Source organism: Dermacentor albipictus, chromosome 6 (genome assembly GCF_038994185.2).
Source record: "Dermacentor albipictus isolate Rhodes 1998 colony chromosome 6, USDA_Dalb.pri_finalv2, whole genome shotgun sequence".
NCBI classification, from domain to species: domain Eukaryota; kingdom Metazoa; phylum Arthropoda; class Arachnida; order Ixodida; family Ixodidae; genus Dermacentor; species Dermacentor albipictus.
In genome coordinates this window covers 91,942,027-91,958,575 of record NC_091826.1, presented here as the reverse complement: position 1 = coordinate 91,958,575, position 16,549 = coordinate 91,942,027, and the positions used below count along the sequence as shown (strand labels likewise).

General features: G+C 52.5%; 2 protein-coding genes and 1 long non-coding RNA gene across 4 annotated transcripts in view; all 3 read right to left on the bottom strand.

Moving 5' to 3' along the window:
- Positions 1-16,549, bottom strand: part of LOC135897655 (uncharacterized) — an 87,773-nt gene that overhangs the window by 48,299 nt on the left and 22,925 nt on the right. The gene's annotated exons all lie outside the window — the stretch shown is intronic.
- On the bottom strand, positions 2,654-5,855 carry LOC135897664 (uncharacterized). Its single transcript, XM_065426357.2, has 2 exons — positions 5,415-5,855; positions 2,654-4,059 (listed from the first exon to the last, which is right to left on the bottom strand). The coding sequence occupies exons 1-2, from the start codon at positions 5,754-5,756 to the stop codon at positions 2,767-2,769; spliced, it is 1,635 nt and encodes a 544-aa protein (XP_065282429.2). The 5' UTR covers positions 5,757-5,855; the 3' UTR covers positions 2,654-2,766.
- On the bottom strand, positions 10,009-13,540 carry LOC135897659 (uncharacterized). The gene is made up of 2 exons (XM_065426353.2): positions 13,033-13,540; positions 10,009-11,064 (listed from the first exon to the last, which is right to left on the bottom strand). Exons 1-2 carry the CDS (start codon positions 13,360-13,362, stop codon positions 10,144-10,146), a joined length of 1,251 nt encoding a protein of 416 aa, XP_065282425.2. The 5' UTR covers positions 13,363-13,540; the 3' UTR covers positions 10,009-10,143.

Sequence of the window (16,549 nt, the reverse complement as noted above, 5' to 3'; positions counted from 1 at the left end):
ATCACGCTCTTGTGCCCTCATTGTGCAAGATGGTGCAAGTACAAGTTTGCAAGTTGTCTCACTGCTTTTCTGGTTCATTGTGTGCGCGCCTTGTGAGCCTTCTCCTGCAGTGTTGCCATGATCAAGCGGTAGAATTTGCCTTTCGTCGTGAAGCTCAAAATCATAAATCCAGTTGAATGTGGTGAGAAGTCGGTTGTCCTCGCAGCGTGCAAGATTCCAAGTGTGGTTCGTATCAGTGTGGTACATTTCATTCCACTGCAACGTTAGCAATATTTAAAAAATTTTGGTTAAAACTCAGTGCCCTTCCACTCTGTGAAGAAGGCGACCAGCGAAGGTGTGTATGTGGGCCCCTTAAAGGCGAACTGCACTTCCACCGCGGGTCGGCCAGGCATTGCACCATCTTCTGGATCGGCACACGTATGGGGAGTGCTTAACGCCTGCGTCACCTCCGCCGCATGTCGGCCCAGCACTGCACTATCTCCGGGATCGGCCCACGTGTAGGGAGTGCTTAACGCCTGCTTCACCTCTGCCGCGGGTCGGCCCGGCATTGCACTATCTTCGGGATCGGCCCACGCATGGGGAGTGCTTAACGCCTGCTTCACCTCCGCCGCGGGTCGGGCCGGCATTGCACCATCTTCGGAATCGGCCCACCTATGGGGAGTGCTTAACGCCTGCTTCACCTCCGCCGCGGGTCGCCCCGGCATTGCACGATCTTCGGGATCGGCCCACTTATGGGGAGTGCTTAACGCCTGCGCCACCTCCACCGCGGGTAGGCCCAGTATTGTACTATCTTCGGGATCGGTCCACCTATGGGGCGTGCTTAACGCCTGCGCCACCTCCACCACGGGCAGGCCCGGCATTGCACTATCTTCGGGATGGGCCCACGTATGGGGTGTGCTTAACGCCTGCTTCTCCGCCGCCGCGGGTCGCTCCGGTATTTCACTATCTTCGGAATCTGCCTACGTATCGAGATCGGTCAACGCAAGGGCGAAACAAGGTATGTGCACACATGGTAGCGAAGGTGCCATAGAATCCCATACGTCCTGCAATGGCGGCTCGGATGGATGGTATGAGCGTCCCCTTTGGAACGGGGCGGTGCGTTGCACCGCCAAGCTCTTGCTATTACCAAGTAAAGAAGGAAAAAAAAACACGATAAATTCCCATAACCAAATATTCTTAGCCTCCACCCCCCCCCCCCCCCCATTGTGAACTTGTTTTTGTACGTCTCCGTTTTTTGTCGTTTCCCTTCTTCCACGAATATTCCAATCGCCTCTTACTAATCTCTACTGAGAACATGTTTACTTTCCCCTCTCGCTGAACCCAAGGGCTTCAAGGAGTCCATTGGTGCCTAAATCGACCGGTGGGCATCTATCTTCAATAAAACATGCTCCATTGTTTGTTTCCCTAGGCTTGTGGCGGCACGGCTGCGATATCTACATTTTGCAGGGCCAACTACTGGGTGGAAAAAAAACAGCTTGCCGTTCGAGACTTGTGCCAAGTCGTCTATCGCGCTAGCTAACATCACATCGCATATACAAAGCACACAACAGTACAAATGATGCGTAAGGAAGAAAAAAATCCTAAGCCCTTCCGCTCTGTGAAGGTGGTTGACCAGCGACGCTGTTTAGCACACGACACGGACGTGACAATTTTGAACAAAGGTACGAACTCATTTGTCTTGATGGGTGGTCATCGCGACGAAATGTACGCACACTTTCATTGTCTTGATCGGTGGTCATTATTTCACTAGCAACTGCAATAACATTCTTTGATAATGTCAAATCGATACGCCTACGCCGCTGGGTGCTCGGTTGGGCCGGATCGGTGTGGCATCGCAAGGGATATGTCTGCAATACGGAACGCGTAAACCGCTGCCTTTTCGGTACCGACACATCCACATTGAAATCAACGACAACAGGGGTAGCGTCATCGCAGCTAATTCACGCAAAGCGAGTAGCCATGGACGTTACAGGACTACGAGTCATTGCCTTTTTTTGCTTGCTTACGGGCGTATAAGCCAATGAGCCTCGCCTTCACGACCATGTGAATTGACTTTGGGCGAAGCATGGTGCTCGCGAAAAGAGATGGAGACCAACACAGACAGCGCAGATGAACACCGAGCACGTTGTAACATAGGCAGACGGCACTTCCTGTGCGCCGAAAGTGCTTGAATAGCGATAAATTGTGCGTGCGCATTCTTTTTCGCTATTTTTTATCGAAACAAGACATTCCAACTATTGCGAACTGTTCCCCATAAAGTAGAAGAAATCGACGACGCACCCTGTGCAACATAACGGATAGCTCGCCCTACTGGCGTCATATGGTGACCTCGCGTCACTTGGATAGACGCGGATGAAAACTCGGGCGAGTGGCGATGTACAGCTTTAAAACCTTAGAAATTACACGGCTTACGCGGAGCGCTTTAATGCGTCACGGAATGATCGAAGGGCCAACCCTAACGACTGAACACGTTTGTATAAAAGTCGTCAAAACTGTTTCAGGGTTCCTTGAAAACTTCGAAGAGCGCATCTGTAACGCCCCCCCCCCCCTTTCGAAGAGGAGCAGAACGCCATGCACGCCAAAAAAAAAGGGGGGGGGAAGCAACCGCGGCGTGTGCGTGGACGCCTTCCCATAACAAAGTGGAATACGCAGGTTTATTGGAGTAAAATGCTTTATTTAAAGAGAAGTATCGTAAGGCTAAAAGCGAAGTATATATATGCATCGCGTGAAGTGAATAATACATGCGGTAACCGAGTGCAAAGAGCCTCACTTGAGCTCTACGGTTAGTTCAACGATGTCCAATACCGCGAACTCTCTCCAAACTGTCGCCGCATCGACGGGGTAAGTGACGGCCACCTTGGTCCACTCTTCTCCGACCGGGATGTCCTGCATCTCGCCACAGTGGCGAGTGCGGAGCCTCAGTGTGCTGTTGCCGCTGCAGAAGCCGTTGAGGGTCAGGGCGACTGACCTCGTGGCCGGCCATTTGAGGCCACCGCTGCGCTCCTCAACTTCACCACCGGCAGCGCGCGCCAGCAGCTCGAAGGTCGCAAGCTCCGTGCCAGACGCGGACGACGACGCCCCGCGACCACGCGGGTCGTAATCGAACAAGTGTGCGAGCCCCTTGAGCCGGAAGCCGTCCAGCGCCAACTCGTCCTCACCACGGTTCTCGACTGCTGCATTCGCTTCTGCCGGCGCTCGCGGACGCAATGTGCCGGCACGTGCGCTTCTCGCCCGGTAAGACGATCGATCCGGAAACCGAACGAGAAGCCTGCCGGTGAACAAACACTGGCGTTGGGCCAGGTCCTTGCGGTATGCGGCTGCCCTCAAGTCGTTCCATTCCTCACTCTTGCCGAACACCGGCTCGAAACTTAGGGGCGTCGCTAGCCAAACAGGTGGGTCGTCATCGACCTCAGCCGTTCCGCTCTTGCTCGGAGCTGTCGGCGACTGCGGTTCATCCAGTATCACGAACTCGTCGCTCTTTGCGAACTCGTCGCTCTTTGCGCCCGTTCCATTCTTGACCGCATTTGTCGACGAGTCTGAGTCATCAGACGGTACTTCCAGGACGACGGGTGAACTGTCGGGGTCATCATGCGACTCGACATCGGGGCGGATCGGATCCGTGTCCAACACCGCTTCCCAAAGAAGGATCGGTAGTCTCAAAATACGCCCGCCGTTGTCTTCCGGAGTCGCTGCGGCCCCGTTGCTGCCGACAGGAGTTGTAGGACCTGACGACGCGGGTTCGCCTACTTCTCGGATGAAGGCCGAATTTTCTGCGGCAGCGCCATTCGAAGCAGCTCCGTTCTTTGTTGCGCTCGCCTCCCTGTAAAGAAGGGACGACGATCCCCAAGTAAGCTGGAAGCCGTCACCGGTGACCGCTGCTGCTGCACTCTTGAGGCAACCGCGCAGCTCGAGGTGTTCGTAGAAGTCGCGGTGCAAGACGCGATCGCCGCAGCCTCGGCACAGGATGAAGTCGTGGGCGCACGTGGACGACAGGTGAATCGGAAGGACGCGGAACTTGCCTCGAAAACCGCACTCGAGGTCGGCGTTGGGGCATAGAACCTGCAGCGGAAAAGAAAAGCGAAAGTGGCATTCGTCAATTTCACCCAGCTGGTTAAGGGCACAGGGCTGCGCAAACATGCCCGTGCCGTTCCGACAGCACTTCGAGCTTACACAGACCAATAGCTATACGCTTGAGTCATTAGTATATACCGACTGAATACGACACTGCTTTAAGGACTTCAGTCAATCCGCAGGAACGAGACTAACAGGAAAATGCAGAGCGCGAATCAAGCGCGAAAAATGTTCCAATTTTGGATGCCAAACGCGCTAGCTGCGCAGCCAGGCTAGTCCCGAGGATAGACAGAAACAAGCTAAATGCAAACCACAAACGGCATTTTGTTACGTGCGACTGATTAGGGCGCGCGGTAAACGGAAAACGTGGGTTCAAGACTTGCGCAGCAGCCTGTAAAACGCTACTGGACGCGTCGATCCGTCCGAGATGCGAGATAATACCCATGACAGTCTGCGCATTGCAAGTTAAGTGACCAACCAATAGGGACTGGCAGTGTGCCGAATTGTACGCAAGATGGACTGAGAGCAAGATGCGACAGACCGGGCGGCGAGGCTGGTATTTTTCACCGTCTCGCCGAGCGCGTTTAGCATTCGGCAAGCGCCAACTCGAAAGGCCAAATTACACGTACGGTTGCCTGCGCGGGAAAGTCCGCGCCTCACGCGTGCGCAGGACAGATCGTACGCGTGGAAGCGCGGCGCGATCTGGCCCCACACAAATATCGGTGATGCCTCACAGGAACACGAAACAATGTCTATCAATGCGAAAAGAGCGAGCCAAGGGGGCGCACGTCTTGCATGTGTAAACCGCCATTACTCGCAAGGTATACGGCAAACGAAAGGCGCGAGCGACCCTGCGGTTCCAAATATCTAGAGCCGGCGAATTCGCAGGGCGGACCTATTCGGAACGGATGCTCAGGAGCGCAGAAGTTGAGAAATTTTCAGTGCCAGCGAAATGTGCTTGTGCTCTAGTGCATAGAACATCGTTGTCGTTACGAAGTAATTGGAACGCCAATGCCATTCGCCGCACACTTGGAAAATCAGAATCTCACTATTTGTTATCAAAGTTTCTTCTTCGTCCAAACTGGTGCAGTCCTGAGAATTCGTTCCAAGCGAAAATAGGCCTTTCGAACTCGCTAGCAATGAGGCGCATATAAAAATACGTGCTGTGAAACCATTCATTAAAAGTTAATTATTCAATTCGGCATGTTGATTTCTCGTAGAAGGAATGACCGCATCATCGATGAAAGGTTAGAACTGTGCTATCCGCCACAGGGAATTTTTCAAAATGCAGTGCAGCTAAAGAGAAGAAAAAAGAAAAGGACACCCCGTTTGCCAGCACTGACCTCGAGATCTTTGAGGAGTTCGACGTCGCCTTCGACGACTGGTTCGCGCAGGGCCAGCGACGGCTTCGGCCACTCCGGATGGTCCGCGGACGGATCGCCGGCGGAACCGGTGACTGCCACGCCGAGATCGGTGAGGCACAGGTCTTGCGCGCACGCCCAGCACATGACGTCGCCGGACGCGGGGCTCGAGTACCGGGGCTCGGTCGCCGACACGGTGCGGCACACGGCGCACACCAGGCGCTTGGGCGGCAGCGCCTCGACGAACAGGACGGAACGGTACTCCGGCACGCCCAAGATATTCCCGACGGCGACGCGGTACGGCAGCGCTGCACTCAGATCCATGGCGAGAGTTGGTGGGGCACCTTGGCTGCGGCCGGCCGGGTACCGTGAGCGTGTACTACGGGCGCCGGTCTAGACACCAGTGTCCGAGGACGCTACCATAGCTAAGGCTTTTATAGGCACGGTGGAAGAAGCAGCGCGTGCCTTGCATAGATGGCGCTGCGGCGGCATCGCGGTTCTGATAAGAGCTTTCGGCAGGAAAGCGGTGGCGGGTATCGGGTGACAGTGCGACGATGACATGGCGCCCTGCCGAGTCCTGCAGCGCACTCGTCATTCTCGAGAAGCGCATGCGTGGTTCGCAAGTCCCGGGTCACCTATACGAGGGCGAATCAGAGAGTATTCGCCTCTAGCTTCTTTTTCTTTTTGCAAATTATGGCTGTAAATGCGAAGTGACGATATCAATTCTCAGCGGTGGACCTTTCTTGGACCGGCCCGGCCTCATCTGCCGGTAGCTCCACGGTATGGTGCTGCTGTGAGTTGTTGAAGATGGCGGTTGTGCTTCACACGTTCAGGTCGTACGAGCGACGAAGTATGATTCGTTTTCTATCGAGCAAGGGACGAACGCCCATCGAAATCCACGGAGAAATGCATCCCACGTGTGGGGAAAGGTGTCTCACTTTGAGAACTGTGAGGTGGTGGTGTTGAGAGTTTGCAAAAGGCCGTGAAGACTTGCATGACAATGAGCGTTCGGGGAGGCCGCGTGCGTCGCTGACTGACGACAGGGGCATCTCAAATTTAGTTGCTGCGATGGGACAAATGTGTGAACTGGCATGAGGACTATGTGCAAAAATAGTGTAAGGTACGTAGAATAGTACGTATATTTGTAACCTGTATGTACCTTACTTTGGCCAGTAAAAAATAGGGGCACAAACTTTCTGATTCACCGTCGTATATAAATTCGCGATGTGTTGACTCTCATTTTAGTTTTCAGCATCGAGATGTGCAAAACTCAAGCACCGAGTTAAAATTAAATATTGGGGTTTTACGTGCCAACACCACGATCTGATTACGAGACACGCCGTAGGGGGGGGAGGGAGGGGGGCGTCCAGAATTATTTCTACCACCCACGGTTCATTACCGTGCACCCAAATCTAAGTACACACTGGTGTTTTCGCATTTCGCCCACATGGAAATGCGGCCGCCGTGGCAGGGATTCGATCCCAGGATCTCGTGCTCAGCAGCCCAACACCATGGCTACTAAGCAACCACGGGGAGTAGCAGTGCGTTCCGAAACTTCAGTGCATTACGCGACTGTTCACGTCGCGGCGTTCTACAGACATCATGCCGATCACTATCATGAATGCATGGCGGCTGCAAGAATTGAGGACCACGAGGAAACTCCCTCGTGTGAGAAATTTAGTAAAGGGCATTCCAGATGCCTTTGGACCAGGGCACATCTACCGGAGAAAGGTCGATGCGGGGTGATACAGGACAAACAAGTACCTCCTTTTTAGGTAAGAGACTCGCGAACTCGTTCACGGGTTTACAAGGGCAACCTTGCGCGCAGAAGCTCAACAGCAGAAATCTTGCCGAAACCCGATGGTGTCTTAAGAACTCTATTGCTTGGAGGAGGAATAAACGTTTATTTTTCGAAACAGTATCCAAGGTAAACCCCCAGTTCTACTCTAGGTGGGATGTCTCCTAATTCCAGGAACCCTCTGGCCTTCAATGCCTCCTTGGCTCTGGCGACGAGTCGTTTTCCAGGTCGTCGGAGACGAGCTTGCCCTCCCAAGTTTCGATGAGGTCTTCGCGTTCTTGTCTGGCGTTACAGTCTTTCGGTGAAGGCGATGCTTCTGTGTCTAGATGCCATGAACGCTCGAGGATCTGGGGTGCGATCTTGTACGCGTTCCAAACTCGAACGGAGGCGGTCCGTTCCGTTGCGTTCGTCCGATAGCAGACAACACGGAATGATTGACAGCAGATATCACTTCACAATTGACGTCATGGCGTTCTTCACCGTTCAAACTGACCAACCGTGTGCGGCTCGGTGGAACGGACCGCCTCCGTTCTATTTTGGAACGCGTACAAGATCGCACGCCAGGTGCGCCAAGGTGTCCTGCACGCCGCACATCTGCTGGGCGCGCTCTCTCTTTATAAGGCTTTTCTCTCCCCTCCTCTCCCACCACCTGGCGCGCGCTCATTGGCTCGCCCGGAGCAGCGCGCACCCTCGCGGACGCTCGCTGTGGCGGTGGCGCCATTCGTCGGCCCAGCGGGGAACCTTCGCTGAGCGTGACAGACGCGCACACTGACAATCACCACCACGTTCAACTGACTTTATGAGCCCCTAAATAGCCCCGCTGTTAAAAGACAATGACCATGAGGCCCCTGTCGCCTTTGCATACGAGCTCTATGGCAAGGCGGAAATATTTAGCCGCTGCTTAACTCTTTCCGTACCGCGCCCACTGGACATCGTTAGCCCGCTAACGATGGTTTGACACGCCCGTTTCGAGACTTTTCACGCCGTACAAAGCGCTAGCGGACGTGAAGAAGGAAAACTATTCTTTTGTCTTCGAAACACTTCACTTTTTCACCCCAGGGGTGATTTTTGAACGCGTTAATTTTGAACGATAGTAGAGAGCAAAAATTGCCGCTTTCGGGAGCGGCGCGCGTGCTTGGAAAGACCGCAGATCTCGCAATTTCGCTGCGTTTGCGGCTGATTTTATCGATGGATCAAACAGCAGCGAGTGTGAGGATGCTGCCTTTTTGTCAGACTGAGTGACTACGAAGCAAGCCAGCCCTGAACATCGGCGGCCGCAGACCGGCACGCCATACTGTAGTGCTTGCACTGAAATTTTTGTAGTGGAATACCTGTCCAACGAAAAATCTTGATTTTTTTCAAAGATAGTGCGTATTAGACGGCTATACATTTTCTGTATCTAATAATTTTTTTACATTTTCTTTTTTAGTAGACACAAGAGTGTCTTTAGAAACTTTTAGTTTTATCCCACGATCTTCATTCTGGCAATTTATATCTTTTTTATGACATACAACTCATCAATAACATTTTTATGCGTGAAAACTGTTTATTCTGCTCTTTGTTTATGTATTACGTAAGATATTGAGTGCAGTAGTTCTTAAAGAAAAAATCTGGTGTAACCTCAAAAAAAACCTATTTTTTCCATGGTAGGGAAAGAATTAAGTTACTCTGAAAAGACTAACGATATATTAAATTAAATGTTCATTATTAATTTGAGAACAGTTGTTTATATAGAGAACTTGTAAGGCGTCACAACTTATGCCATGCTAATTCTTCAGAAATCCCAAAAATCGCAGGCAATGCGATATATTCATCGAAATTGGAGGTCAAATCCAGGCAACATCGGGACTGAGGGCTTCGCGTCAGACGGCAACGCCCCGTAAAGAAGTGCACACGGGGTGAAGTTAGAATGATAGTACCCTGCTGCAAAGCGTCACCCAACACACACTGGCACATGCAGGCAAAGCGTGACGTATCAGTAGCTGCCGCGACGGGCCGAGACGTTCGGTTTCAAACGTCCTCGCGCTTCTCAGGGGGCGTTTCGGTCTAATAGGACAGCGCGGTTGGCGCTCCCGCGGCGCTCGGTGTCGATATTGCGTGGATTTACCGTTGAAATTAGATGATAAACATCTCCAATTAGGCGCGATTTTCAAGATATTTTTTTTAATTGACGGCGCATTCAAGCATGAAAATGTAACTGCCTTCAAATTTGCCACTGAAACAACTGCCCCTTGTTCGCGAGGTTTTCCCTGCAGCTAGATTTTTACTAGATAAAAGCGGTAAGTCACTTCGCTTGCAGAAATTGCGCTAGTAGCTCAGCGAAATTGTCCGTCAGCCAGCGTTTACGCCTATAACTGTCTGCCCGACCCTTTCCCAGCTTGCCAGCTCTTAGCATCATTTATCGAGAAGTCGTCAATCGTCCTTGCCAAAGCCACAACAAGTGGTGGTCTGTACATTGCAGAAGCTGAACACTTTTGGCCAGTTCAGTGGGACTTCAAGTATTGGACCTCAGGTTTAGGCGACGCAATATGTAAGCCAGTCGCTATATGATTGGGACAATGCGCTGTGCCGGGCATTGTCTTAATCATATAGCGAGTTTCCTGTTGTGGCCGGCTGTAATTAAGTTTTTATGCAAAAACATGGTGCTTTTATTTATGCTGCATAAATGTGATACGCGTGGCCATAACTGAACCGAACAAGTTGTCCTAATTTGCCAAGATGGGGAACTGTGCTCGGACCACGAAGTACAGTAGGTCGCGGCTTGGACATTACAAGCTATAGGATAAAAGGTTTTATTCAAGTCACGTATTTCAGGGTGCTAAAAATAGAACACGTCTCACAGAGGTGGACGCGATGTCAATGTGGCAGTGCAGTATAGGGAGAACGGTTGGAAAGGGGAGGAGGGTAGAAGGATCATTTGAGCTCAACGGTAACGTCAACGACACCGAAAGCCAGGAACTCCTTGCAGACGACTTCCGCATCGATGGATTCGGTGACAGCGATTTTGGTCCAGTCCCCACGCTTCGCCCACCGCAGGCCGCCGGAAGGGACGCCAGCGCGAAGCACCAGGTTGCTGCTTTCGAGCCCGCAAAAACCGTTGAGGGTCAGGACGACTGTTCTTGTGAGCGGCCACCTGCAATAGACAACGGGCTGGGCGCCCTTCGCGCCGCCGACGTCCAGAACCAGCAGCTCGAAGACGACAAACTTCCTGAGCGAAGTAGAAGAAGAGGCCAGGCTGCTGACGTCGGCACAATCGTAGAACAAAGCCGCTTGCATGCTGAGCAGGAAGCCGTCCAGCACCAACTGGTCGCTGCCGAAGAACTCGACCCCGCGAGAGCCGTCTACCGAACAGGCCGCTGGCTTCGCTTTCGCAAGGCCCGTGCCACCGGTCGAAGCCCCGCCGAAGGACGCGGCGATGTCGGGAAACCTCACCAACAGTGTGCCGGCCAGCGCTTGGCTGTCTTGTCCAACCCGAGCTGGCACGGAGGCTCGCTTTCCGTGGGCTTCTGCCGACCAGCCTCGGTGGACCGGGGTTGATTCCGAGACGACGGATAGAGTAGCGCGGTCGGAATTCGTCCTCGGCGCGAGAACTGGTTGCCAATCAAGGAACGCCGGCGCCCAAACGAGCGCGGGGTCGTGTTCCGTGGTTGGCGCCGTCGTGCTCTCGGTACAAGCGTTCGAGTTGACGTGGCGCCATATGTCCCTGTGCACGACTCGCTGGCCGCACCTCGGACACTCGATCGTGTGGCAGGCGCACGTGAAGGAAAGGTGGTTGGAGAGAACGCCGAGCTTTCCTTTAAAGTCACAGCTGAGGCCGGCGTAGGCGCACAACACCTGTAGTGAACAATGGGGGAAATTTCGATTACGCTGGGTTAGTTGCTCGACACTTTCCGTGGCGCCTATCGTTCATGGCAGAGGCATTAACACACTCGTCGGCGAACTTCCGAGAGCCATTGCGCAGTGTATACGCATACAGTGAATTCCGCAATTATGGGACAACGTGCGCAGGCGTACGTTATAGCTGCAGTCCGCGCGCAACCAAGACCGGCTCTGGTTGGTGGCTCTTGGCACACCTAGGGTCTGTTAGCTTCATTCATTGCACATCATTTGGCAGCGCGGAAATACGCCCGAGCCTTTCCAGTTGCCTGCAGCTGCGCGCCCGTTCAGACCGGCACACAGAATACAAAGCTCGCACATTCCATGGCCTCCGAGCACGGAGGACGATTCCGAAATTGGGGGAGCGCTCGCGAGCGCCCACGGCATACCCACGCCCGCAGTGCCCGAGAAATCAGATGAGCGAGTTACGTTTGTCGTGTAGCGTACGTGGCAGCACGCGCCTCACATATACGCACGCAATGCCGCCTTGGTGTTGGCTTGCAAGCTTAGTGCAAGTACTCCGTATTTCGCGACCACACTATAGGACTTTAGCATTGCCAAGCGGACCCGGAAGCCAACTGAAAGGAGTGAACAGGAGCACGGCACTTAACTGACAGTACGAAGTTTCGATGAGGAAAGCGAGGTTGCTCGCCTTCTTATCTTAAGACGATGTGCATCGTTCGCTACTCAGTTCAGATTAACACGCGCTCGTGTTGAGAACAATAGCGTAATCGTACCACCTATTTAGCCGCTCCAATTTAGTTCAAGACATCCTGGACTGCGGACTCAAGTGGGTGTTCCTGTGAACGAGAGCGTTTCAAACCCACATGGGCGGTTAAAGTAACAATGCTAAACAAATTATACTATAGCATTGTGCTCGCCTGGTTGGTACATCACTAGGACGGGAACGAACAGCGCTTGGACGGTACGAAGGTTATCTGAAACTAGCAAGGCTGCAAACGCTGTAAAATGCCTTAAATTCTTTATGCAGACCGCTTTACCTGGTAATATTGTTCGGCCGCCGACACGGGATCATGTCGCTCGCGTGCCACACCATGGCATGTCGCATAAGCTATGGGAACGCATGAAAAGCTTTCTGCAACTTCATGGAGGTATGTCGCAAGCTGTCAAAAGGAACAAACTCGCTGCCGTGTAAGATTCAATAATATTAGAGGCGTGTACGTCGCATACATAGGTGAAATGAATATGTCACAGCGTACGAGATGCCAAAATCGAAATAACTGGCGAATGACGTGCAATACATTTCATTAATGAAGGCTGCTAATTGCGCGCACGGCTCGACGTTGCTCAACGTTTTACCAGAAAAGCAGGAAAGGCCGGTGAAAAACCGCCCTGATGGCGCCATTTAGCAAAGACGTATTGGTCCCAAATCCGCGCCGAAAAGTTACACGGTTGCAAGGTGCCTTTTAGGGATTATAGGTGGTGTGCACCGACGTGATTGAGGTCGTCATCCTGTACATGGCCCAGCCAGCACAGCGAAAAGCTTCGCGACACCAGGATACAGTAATCTGCAGGAGCACAGTGAGGAGCTGTGAATAGGACTACAAATTGCCTTCGCGACGTCACGCGAATATACTACACGGATGTATACTACGACACTACGAACTCTGCGTCGATGGGCGAACCTTTTAGGTACGAAGTTAATAAAAGAACACAGCCACAAGTCCACGCGGAGTGGTCGAACACAGCATCGCACAATGCGCCACAACGCCTTTAGACGTGTCGCGTTGCCGCGTAGCCTCTCTGCTGAAAATGCAGTAAAATACGTCGACACAGCCTGCGTATATGCAAACTGCTTCCGCGCGACCTGCTAGTTTTCCGTGCGGCGGTGGCAAAAGGGCACGCGCGCGGACAGGCCGTTCCAAGCAGCGCAAAGGCGCACCGAACGCGTCGTCGCCCGCTGACCTCGAGATCGCCGAGGAGCTCGACGTCGCCGTCGACGAATGGCTGAGGTGGCGGCAGCCGGCGTGCACCAGTGCCGGGGGGCCGAGCTTCGCCGGCGGCGACCGCCGCGTCGTCGCCCCGCGGACTGCGGGGCGAGCTCAGCGCGCACTCGTGGCACACCACGTCGCCGCGCATCGCGTAGCGGGGCTCGGTGGCCGACACGGTGCGGCACTCGGAGCACACGAGGCGTCGGGGCGGCGACTCGCCGGCGAACAGGACGGAGCGGTACTCCACGTGGCCCGAGACGTTCGCGACGGCCACGCGATACGGCTGCGCTTCGCGCATCTCCATGAGCTAGGGACTTGGCCGGAGGGAGCGTCACAGCGAGGCTGCAGGAACTAACGGGAAATCCTCGACGCCGATGACGATCCTCGTGGGACGCGCGGCGTGCGAAGGCTATTATATGCGAAAGCCTGCGCCTGTACGCCTATACTTCGTGCCGTGACGTCACACAGATAGCTGCCTATACCGTTGCCACTACGGCGAACCTGCCGATTCGATCGCAGGCGCACGTGATTAGATCGGTCCTTCGCCTTTTATTGCCGCGTATACGGTAAAACAAGCTGAGCCTCACGTTACTGCTGCCACGAGTGGAAGATGCTCGACGAAAAATAGCAACAAGTGTTAATTTTTTATTCTGTCCATGCACGTGCTAAGGACGTCATATGTTGCGCGATGTGTGCTGTGTGTGTGCGTGCGTGTATAGGGGGCGAGACGTTTTAGCGGTTCTTTTATTGTGATAGCAATTATATGCGCACTCCAGGCGCATTTCTACCGTCGGCGTCGCCGTGAGCTTCTCTATAACGTCCAACGGTAATAAAATCGTCGCCCCGGGCAGTATGCTGTATGTGCGAGTGAAAGCCCGAGAAGGTGCGCCGAAAGCGATCTGCGACGTGGCCAAAGTGCGCGCCCGCGCGGGCCTCGTCTCTTCAAAACGATCTCCGGTGTTTGCAGAGTGCGCGTAGTGCCGGCAGCTTGGCATGCGCTGTGCTTTCCAAGTTTCGTTCGCATAGAGACGATGGCATACAGACCGCGAAGGTACAGCCAACGCAGCTAATACCTTATTTCTGTGAGCATGTGACGTCAAATTAACGCGCATCGCTTGGCGTTCGATGACTGTACAGCTTCAATGAGATGCGAAGCTTGCGGCAAGCCGATTATACGACACAGCTTCAAAGCGAAGCCTCTCTTCGGGAAGCCTCCAAGATTTTCTTGACCGCGTCGGGTAAGCCGCGACAGGACACTTACGAGCATGAGAAAGTTTTAAAGACAAACTTTCCTTGCCTCTTCCTTCGACTTTTTCGCGGCTGATGGCTCGCTGTTGTCTTGCAGAATACGTGGGTCACCTTGAAAGTAATGCCACCACACCGTCCTCGTCATACCATTGCCATATTTGCTGGCTCCTGGCTAGTCAATTGACCGTTATACCGGATATAATGCAAGCAAACGCAGGATATAATGCGAATCGAGGCGGCTCATGCCGCGAGCACATGGGTCATACTGAAGGTATATGTCATCACGCCATCATAGTCACGCCATACTGTCATTCCTGCTGGCTCTTGCTACAGTCTTGGACGACTGGTCGGTCCCGGACATAGTGCAAAAGAAACACTGGATATAACGCGAGTCGAAGCGGCCCGCGGCGGCAAGTGATGCACGTAAGCGCGAGCATCAACACCAACACGCTGTCGTTGTCATCGTCATTCCGTCAACATTTTGTCGTAGCAATTCCACTGTCGTCATTCTACCTTCATCATGCCTTCATCGTCATTCCAGCACCGTCCTACCATTGGAGCTCTGTAGCAGCGTCGTCCTGCCGTCACTTCAGCTCCGTCACGATGTCGTCGTCATGCCAACGGCATAATTCCAGCATTGGCATCACATTGTAGTCGCGTCGTTACTCAGGCATCACATCCAATGGTCGTTATGCTTTTGTCATCATTGCATTGTGGTCATACCGTCGTGGTAGTTCTATGGTGGTCATTTTGCCGTAGTAATTCCCACTATGGTTGTGCCGTCCTCGCCACTCCGGCTTCGTCACAGCATTACAATCGTTTTAGCATCGCCATCCCATCGTCTTCATGCCGTCATTACATCGGCATCGCCTTGTCACATCATCATCATCATCATCATCCCATGGTCGTCACATCATCTTCGTCCATTCCGCCGTCTTCATGCCGTTCTCACCTTTGCACAGTCGTTGTGCCGATATCGCTGCTTATTAAAACGGACGTTTGGGCGAGTTGGTAAGCCATATCTGAAACAGAACTATTTTGACAGGGACAAGGGGGGAGACACGACACGGACTAGCGTCCGTGTCGTGTCTCCCTCCTTGTCCCTGTCAAAGATACGCGCTGTTCTGTTTCAGATATGGCTGCGCCGTCGTCCTACGGGAATCCTGTTCGTGCCATCGTGGGTGTTCCGCCTTCCTGCGTGGCATGACCAAGTGCAATGAGCTTATGTTGAGCGAGGCGCTTCTCGCCGGCTCCTTGTTCACACTGACTGCCCATTTCTCATGAAAGCGGAGCTGTATACGGCTAGGATCGCGGGGCTTCTTCGAGGCGTAACGTCGACAAAAACTATGATCATATATAGCTCATGCCCCCAGTGGCGTAGCCAGAAAATTCGTTCGAGGGAAGGGGGGGGGGGGGGGAGGCTCACGTTGCAGCTCGGCCCCCTCCTTATAGAATTTGTCGAGGGATCAAATACATGAATAATAACTGCATTGCCATTGCCAAAGATGCTGCAAACGAATTCTTGAACGCTACGCACTAAGACAAGCAAAATATTTATTATGCCATAAAAAAAATGTACTCGTATGTCCCAAAAATTGTGCCCGAAGTTATGTCAACGCTTCCATGTTTTTTTTGTCTAGTTAATAAGTAAATAAAATATCACACGAACTTAAGAACTGTATAATTTCGAATCCAGCAATGCAGCGCATGCCGCTGATATGAAAAAATGTGAAGGCCATGAAATTAACAAGTTGAGGCCAAATATTTTTTTATCAAACTTTGTCATTCAAGAACCTTGTTTACATTTTTTATAGATATGCAATGGCCAAGAAAAAATCACAATGACGCTGCCTTTTGTTCCAATGTATTGTGTAGGAGCAGCTATCACCGATCGTGTATTTTGAGTAATTGCACCGAAATTATAGTCGCAACAGAGAGCACCTATAGAAAGCAAATGAGTTCTGCAAAATATACGAGTACATTAGCAATGCGAAGATACAATGAAATATACAAACGCGAATACAGAGATTGACAAACGCCAAAAAAAGTGTCACTGGAATCAAAGTTCACTGCACGTATACACAGAACCTCGCAACAAGATGTTTAATTTATGTATAAGTCTCCAAAAAATCTACCTATCTGAGAAAAAGTCACTATGTATAATACGTCATACGAGGCAAATAAACATGTTGCGCAATCACAGATTCACAGAATCCTAGCCTCCCCCCCCTCATCCACTACAC

What these genes read in the sequence shown, in the direction of transcription:
- LOC135897664 (XM_065426357.2), bottom strand. Translation starts at nt 5,756, where the DNA reads ATGGATCTGAGTGCAGCGCTGCCGTACCGCGTCGCCGTCGGGAATATC. An exon ending in AACTCCTCAAAGATCTCGAG is followed by an intron (nt 4,060 to 5,414) that starts GTCAGTGCTGGC and finishes TTTCCGCTGCAG; the next exon opens with GTTCTATGCCCCAACGCCGA.
- LOC135897659 (XM_065426353.2), bottom strand. Translation starts at nt 13,362, where the DNA reads ATGGAGATGCGCGAAGCGCAGCCGTATCGCGTGGCCGTCGCGAACGTC. An exon ending in AGCTCCTCGGCGATCTCGAG is followed by an intron (nt 11,065 to 13,032) that starts GTCAGCGGGCGA and finishes TGTTCACTACAG; the next exon opens with GTGTTGTGCGCCTACGCCGG.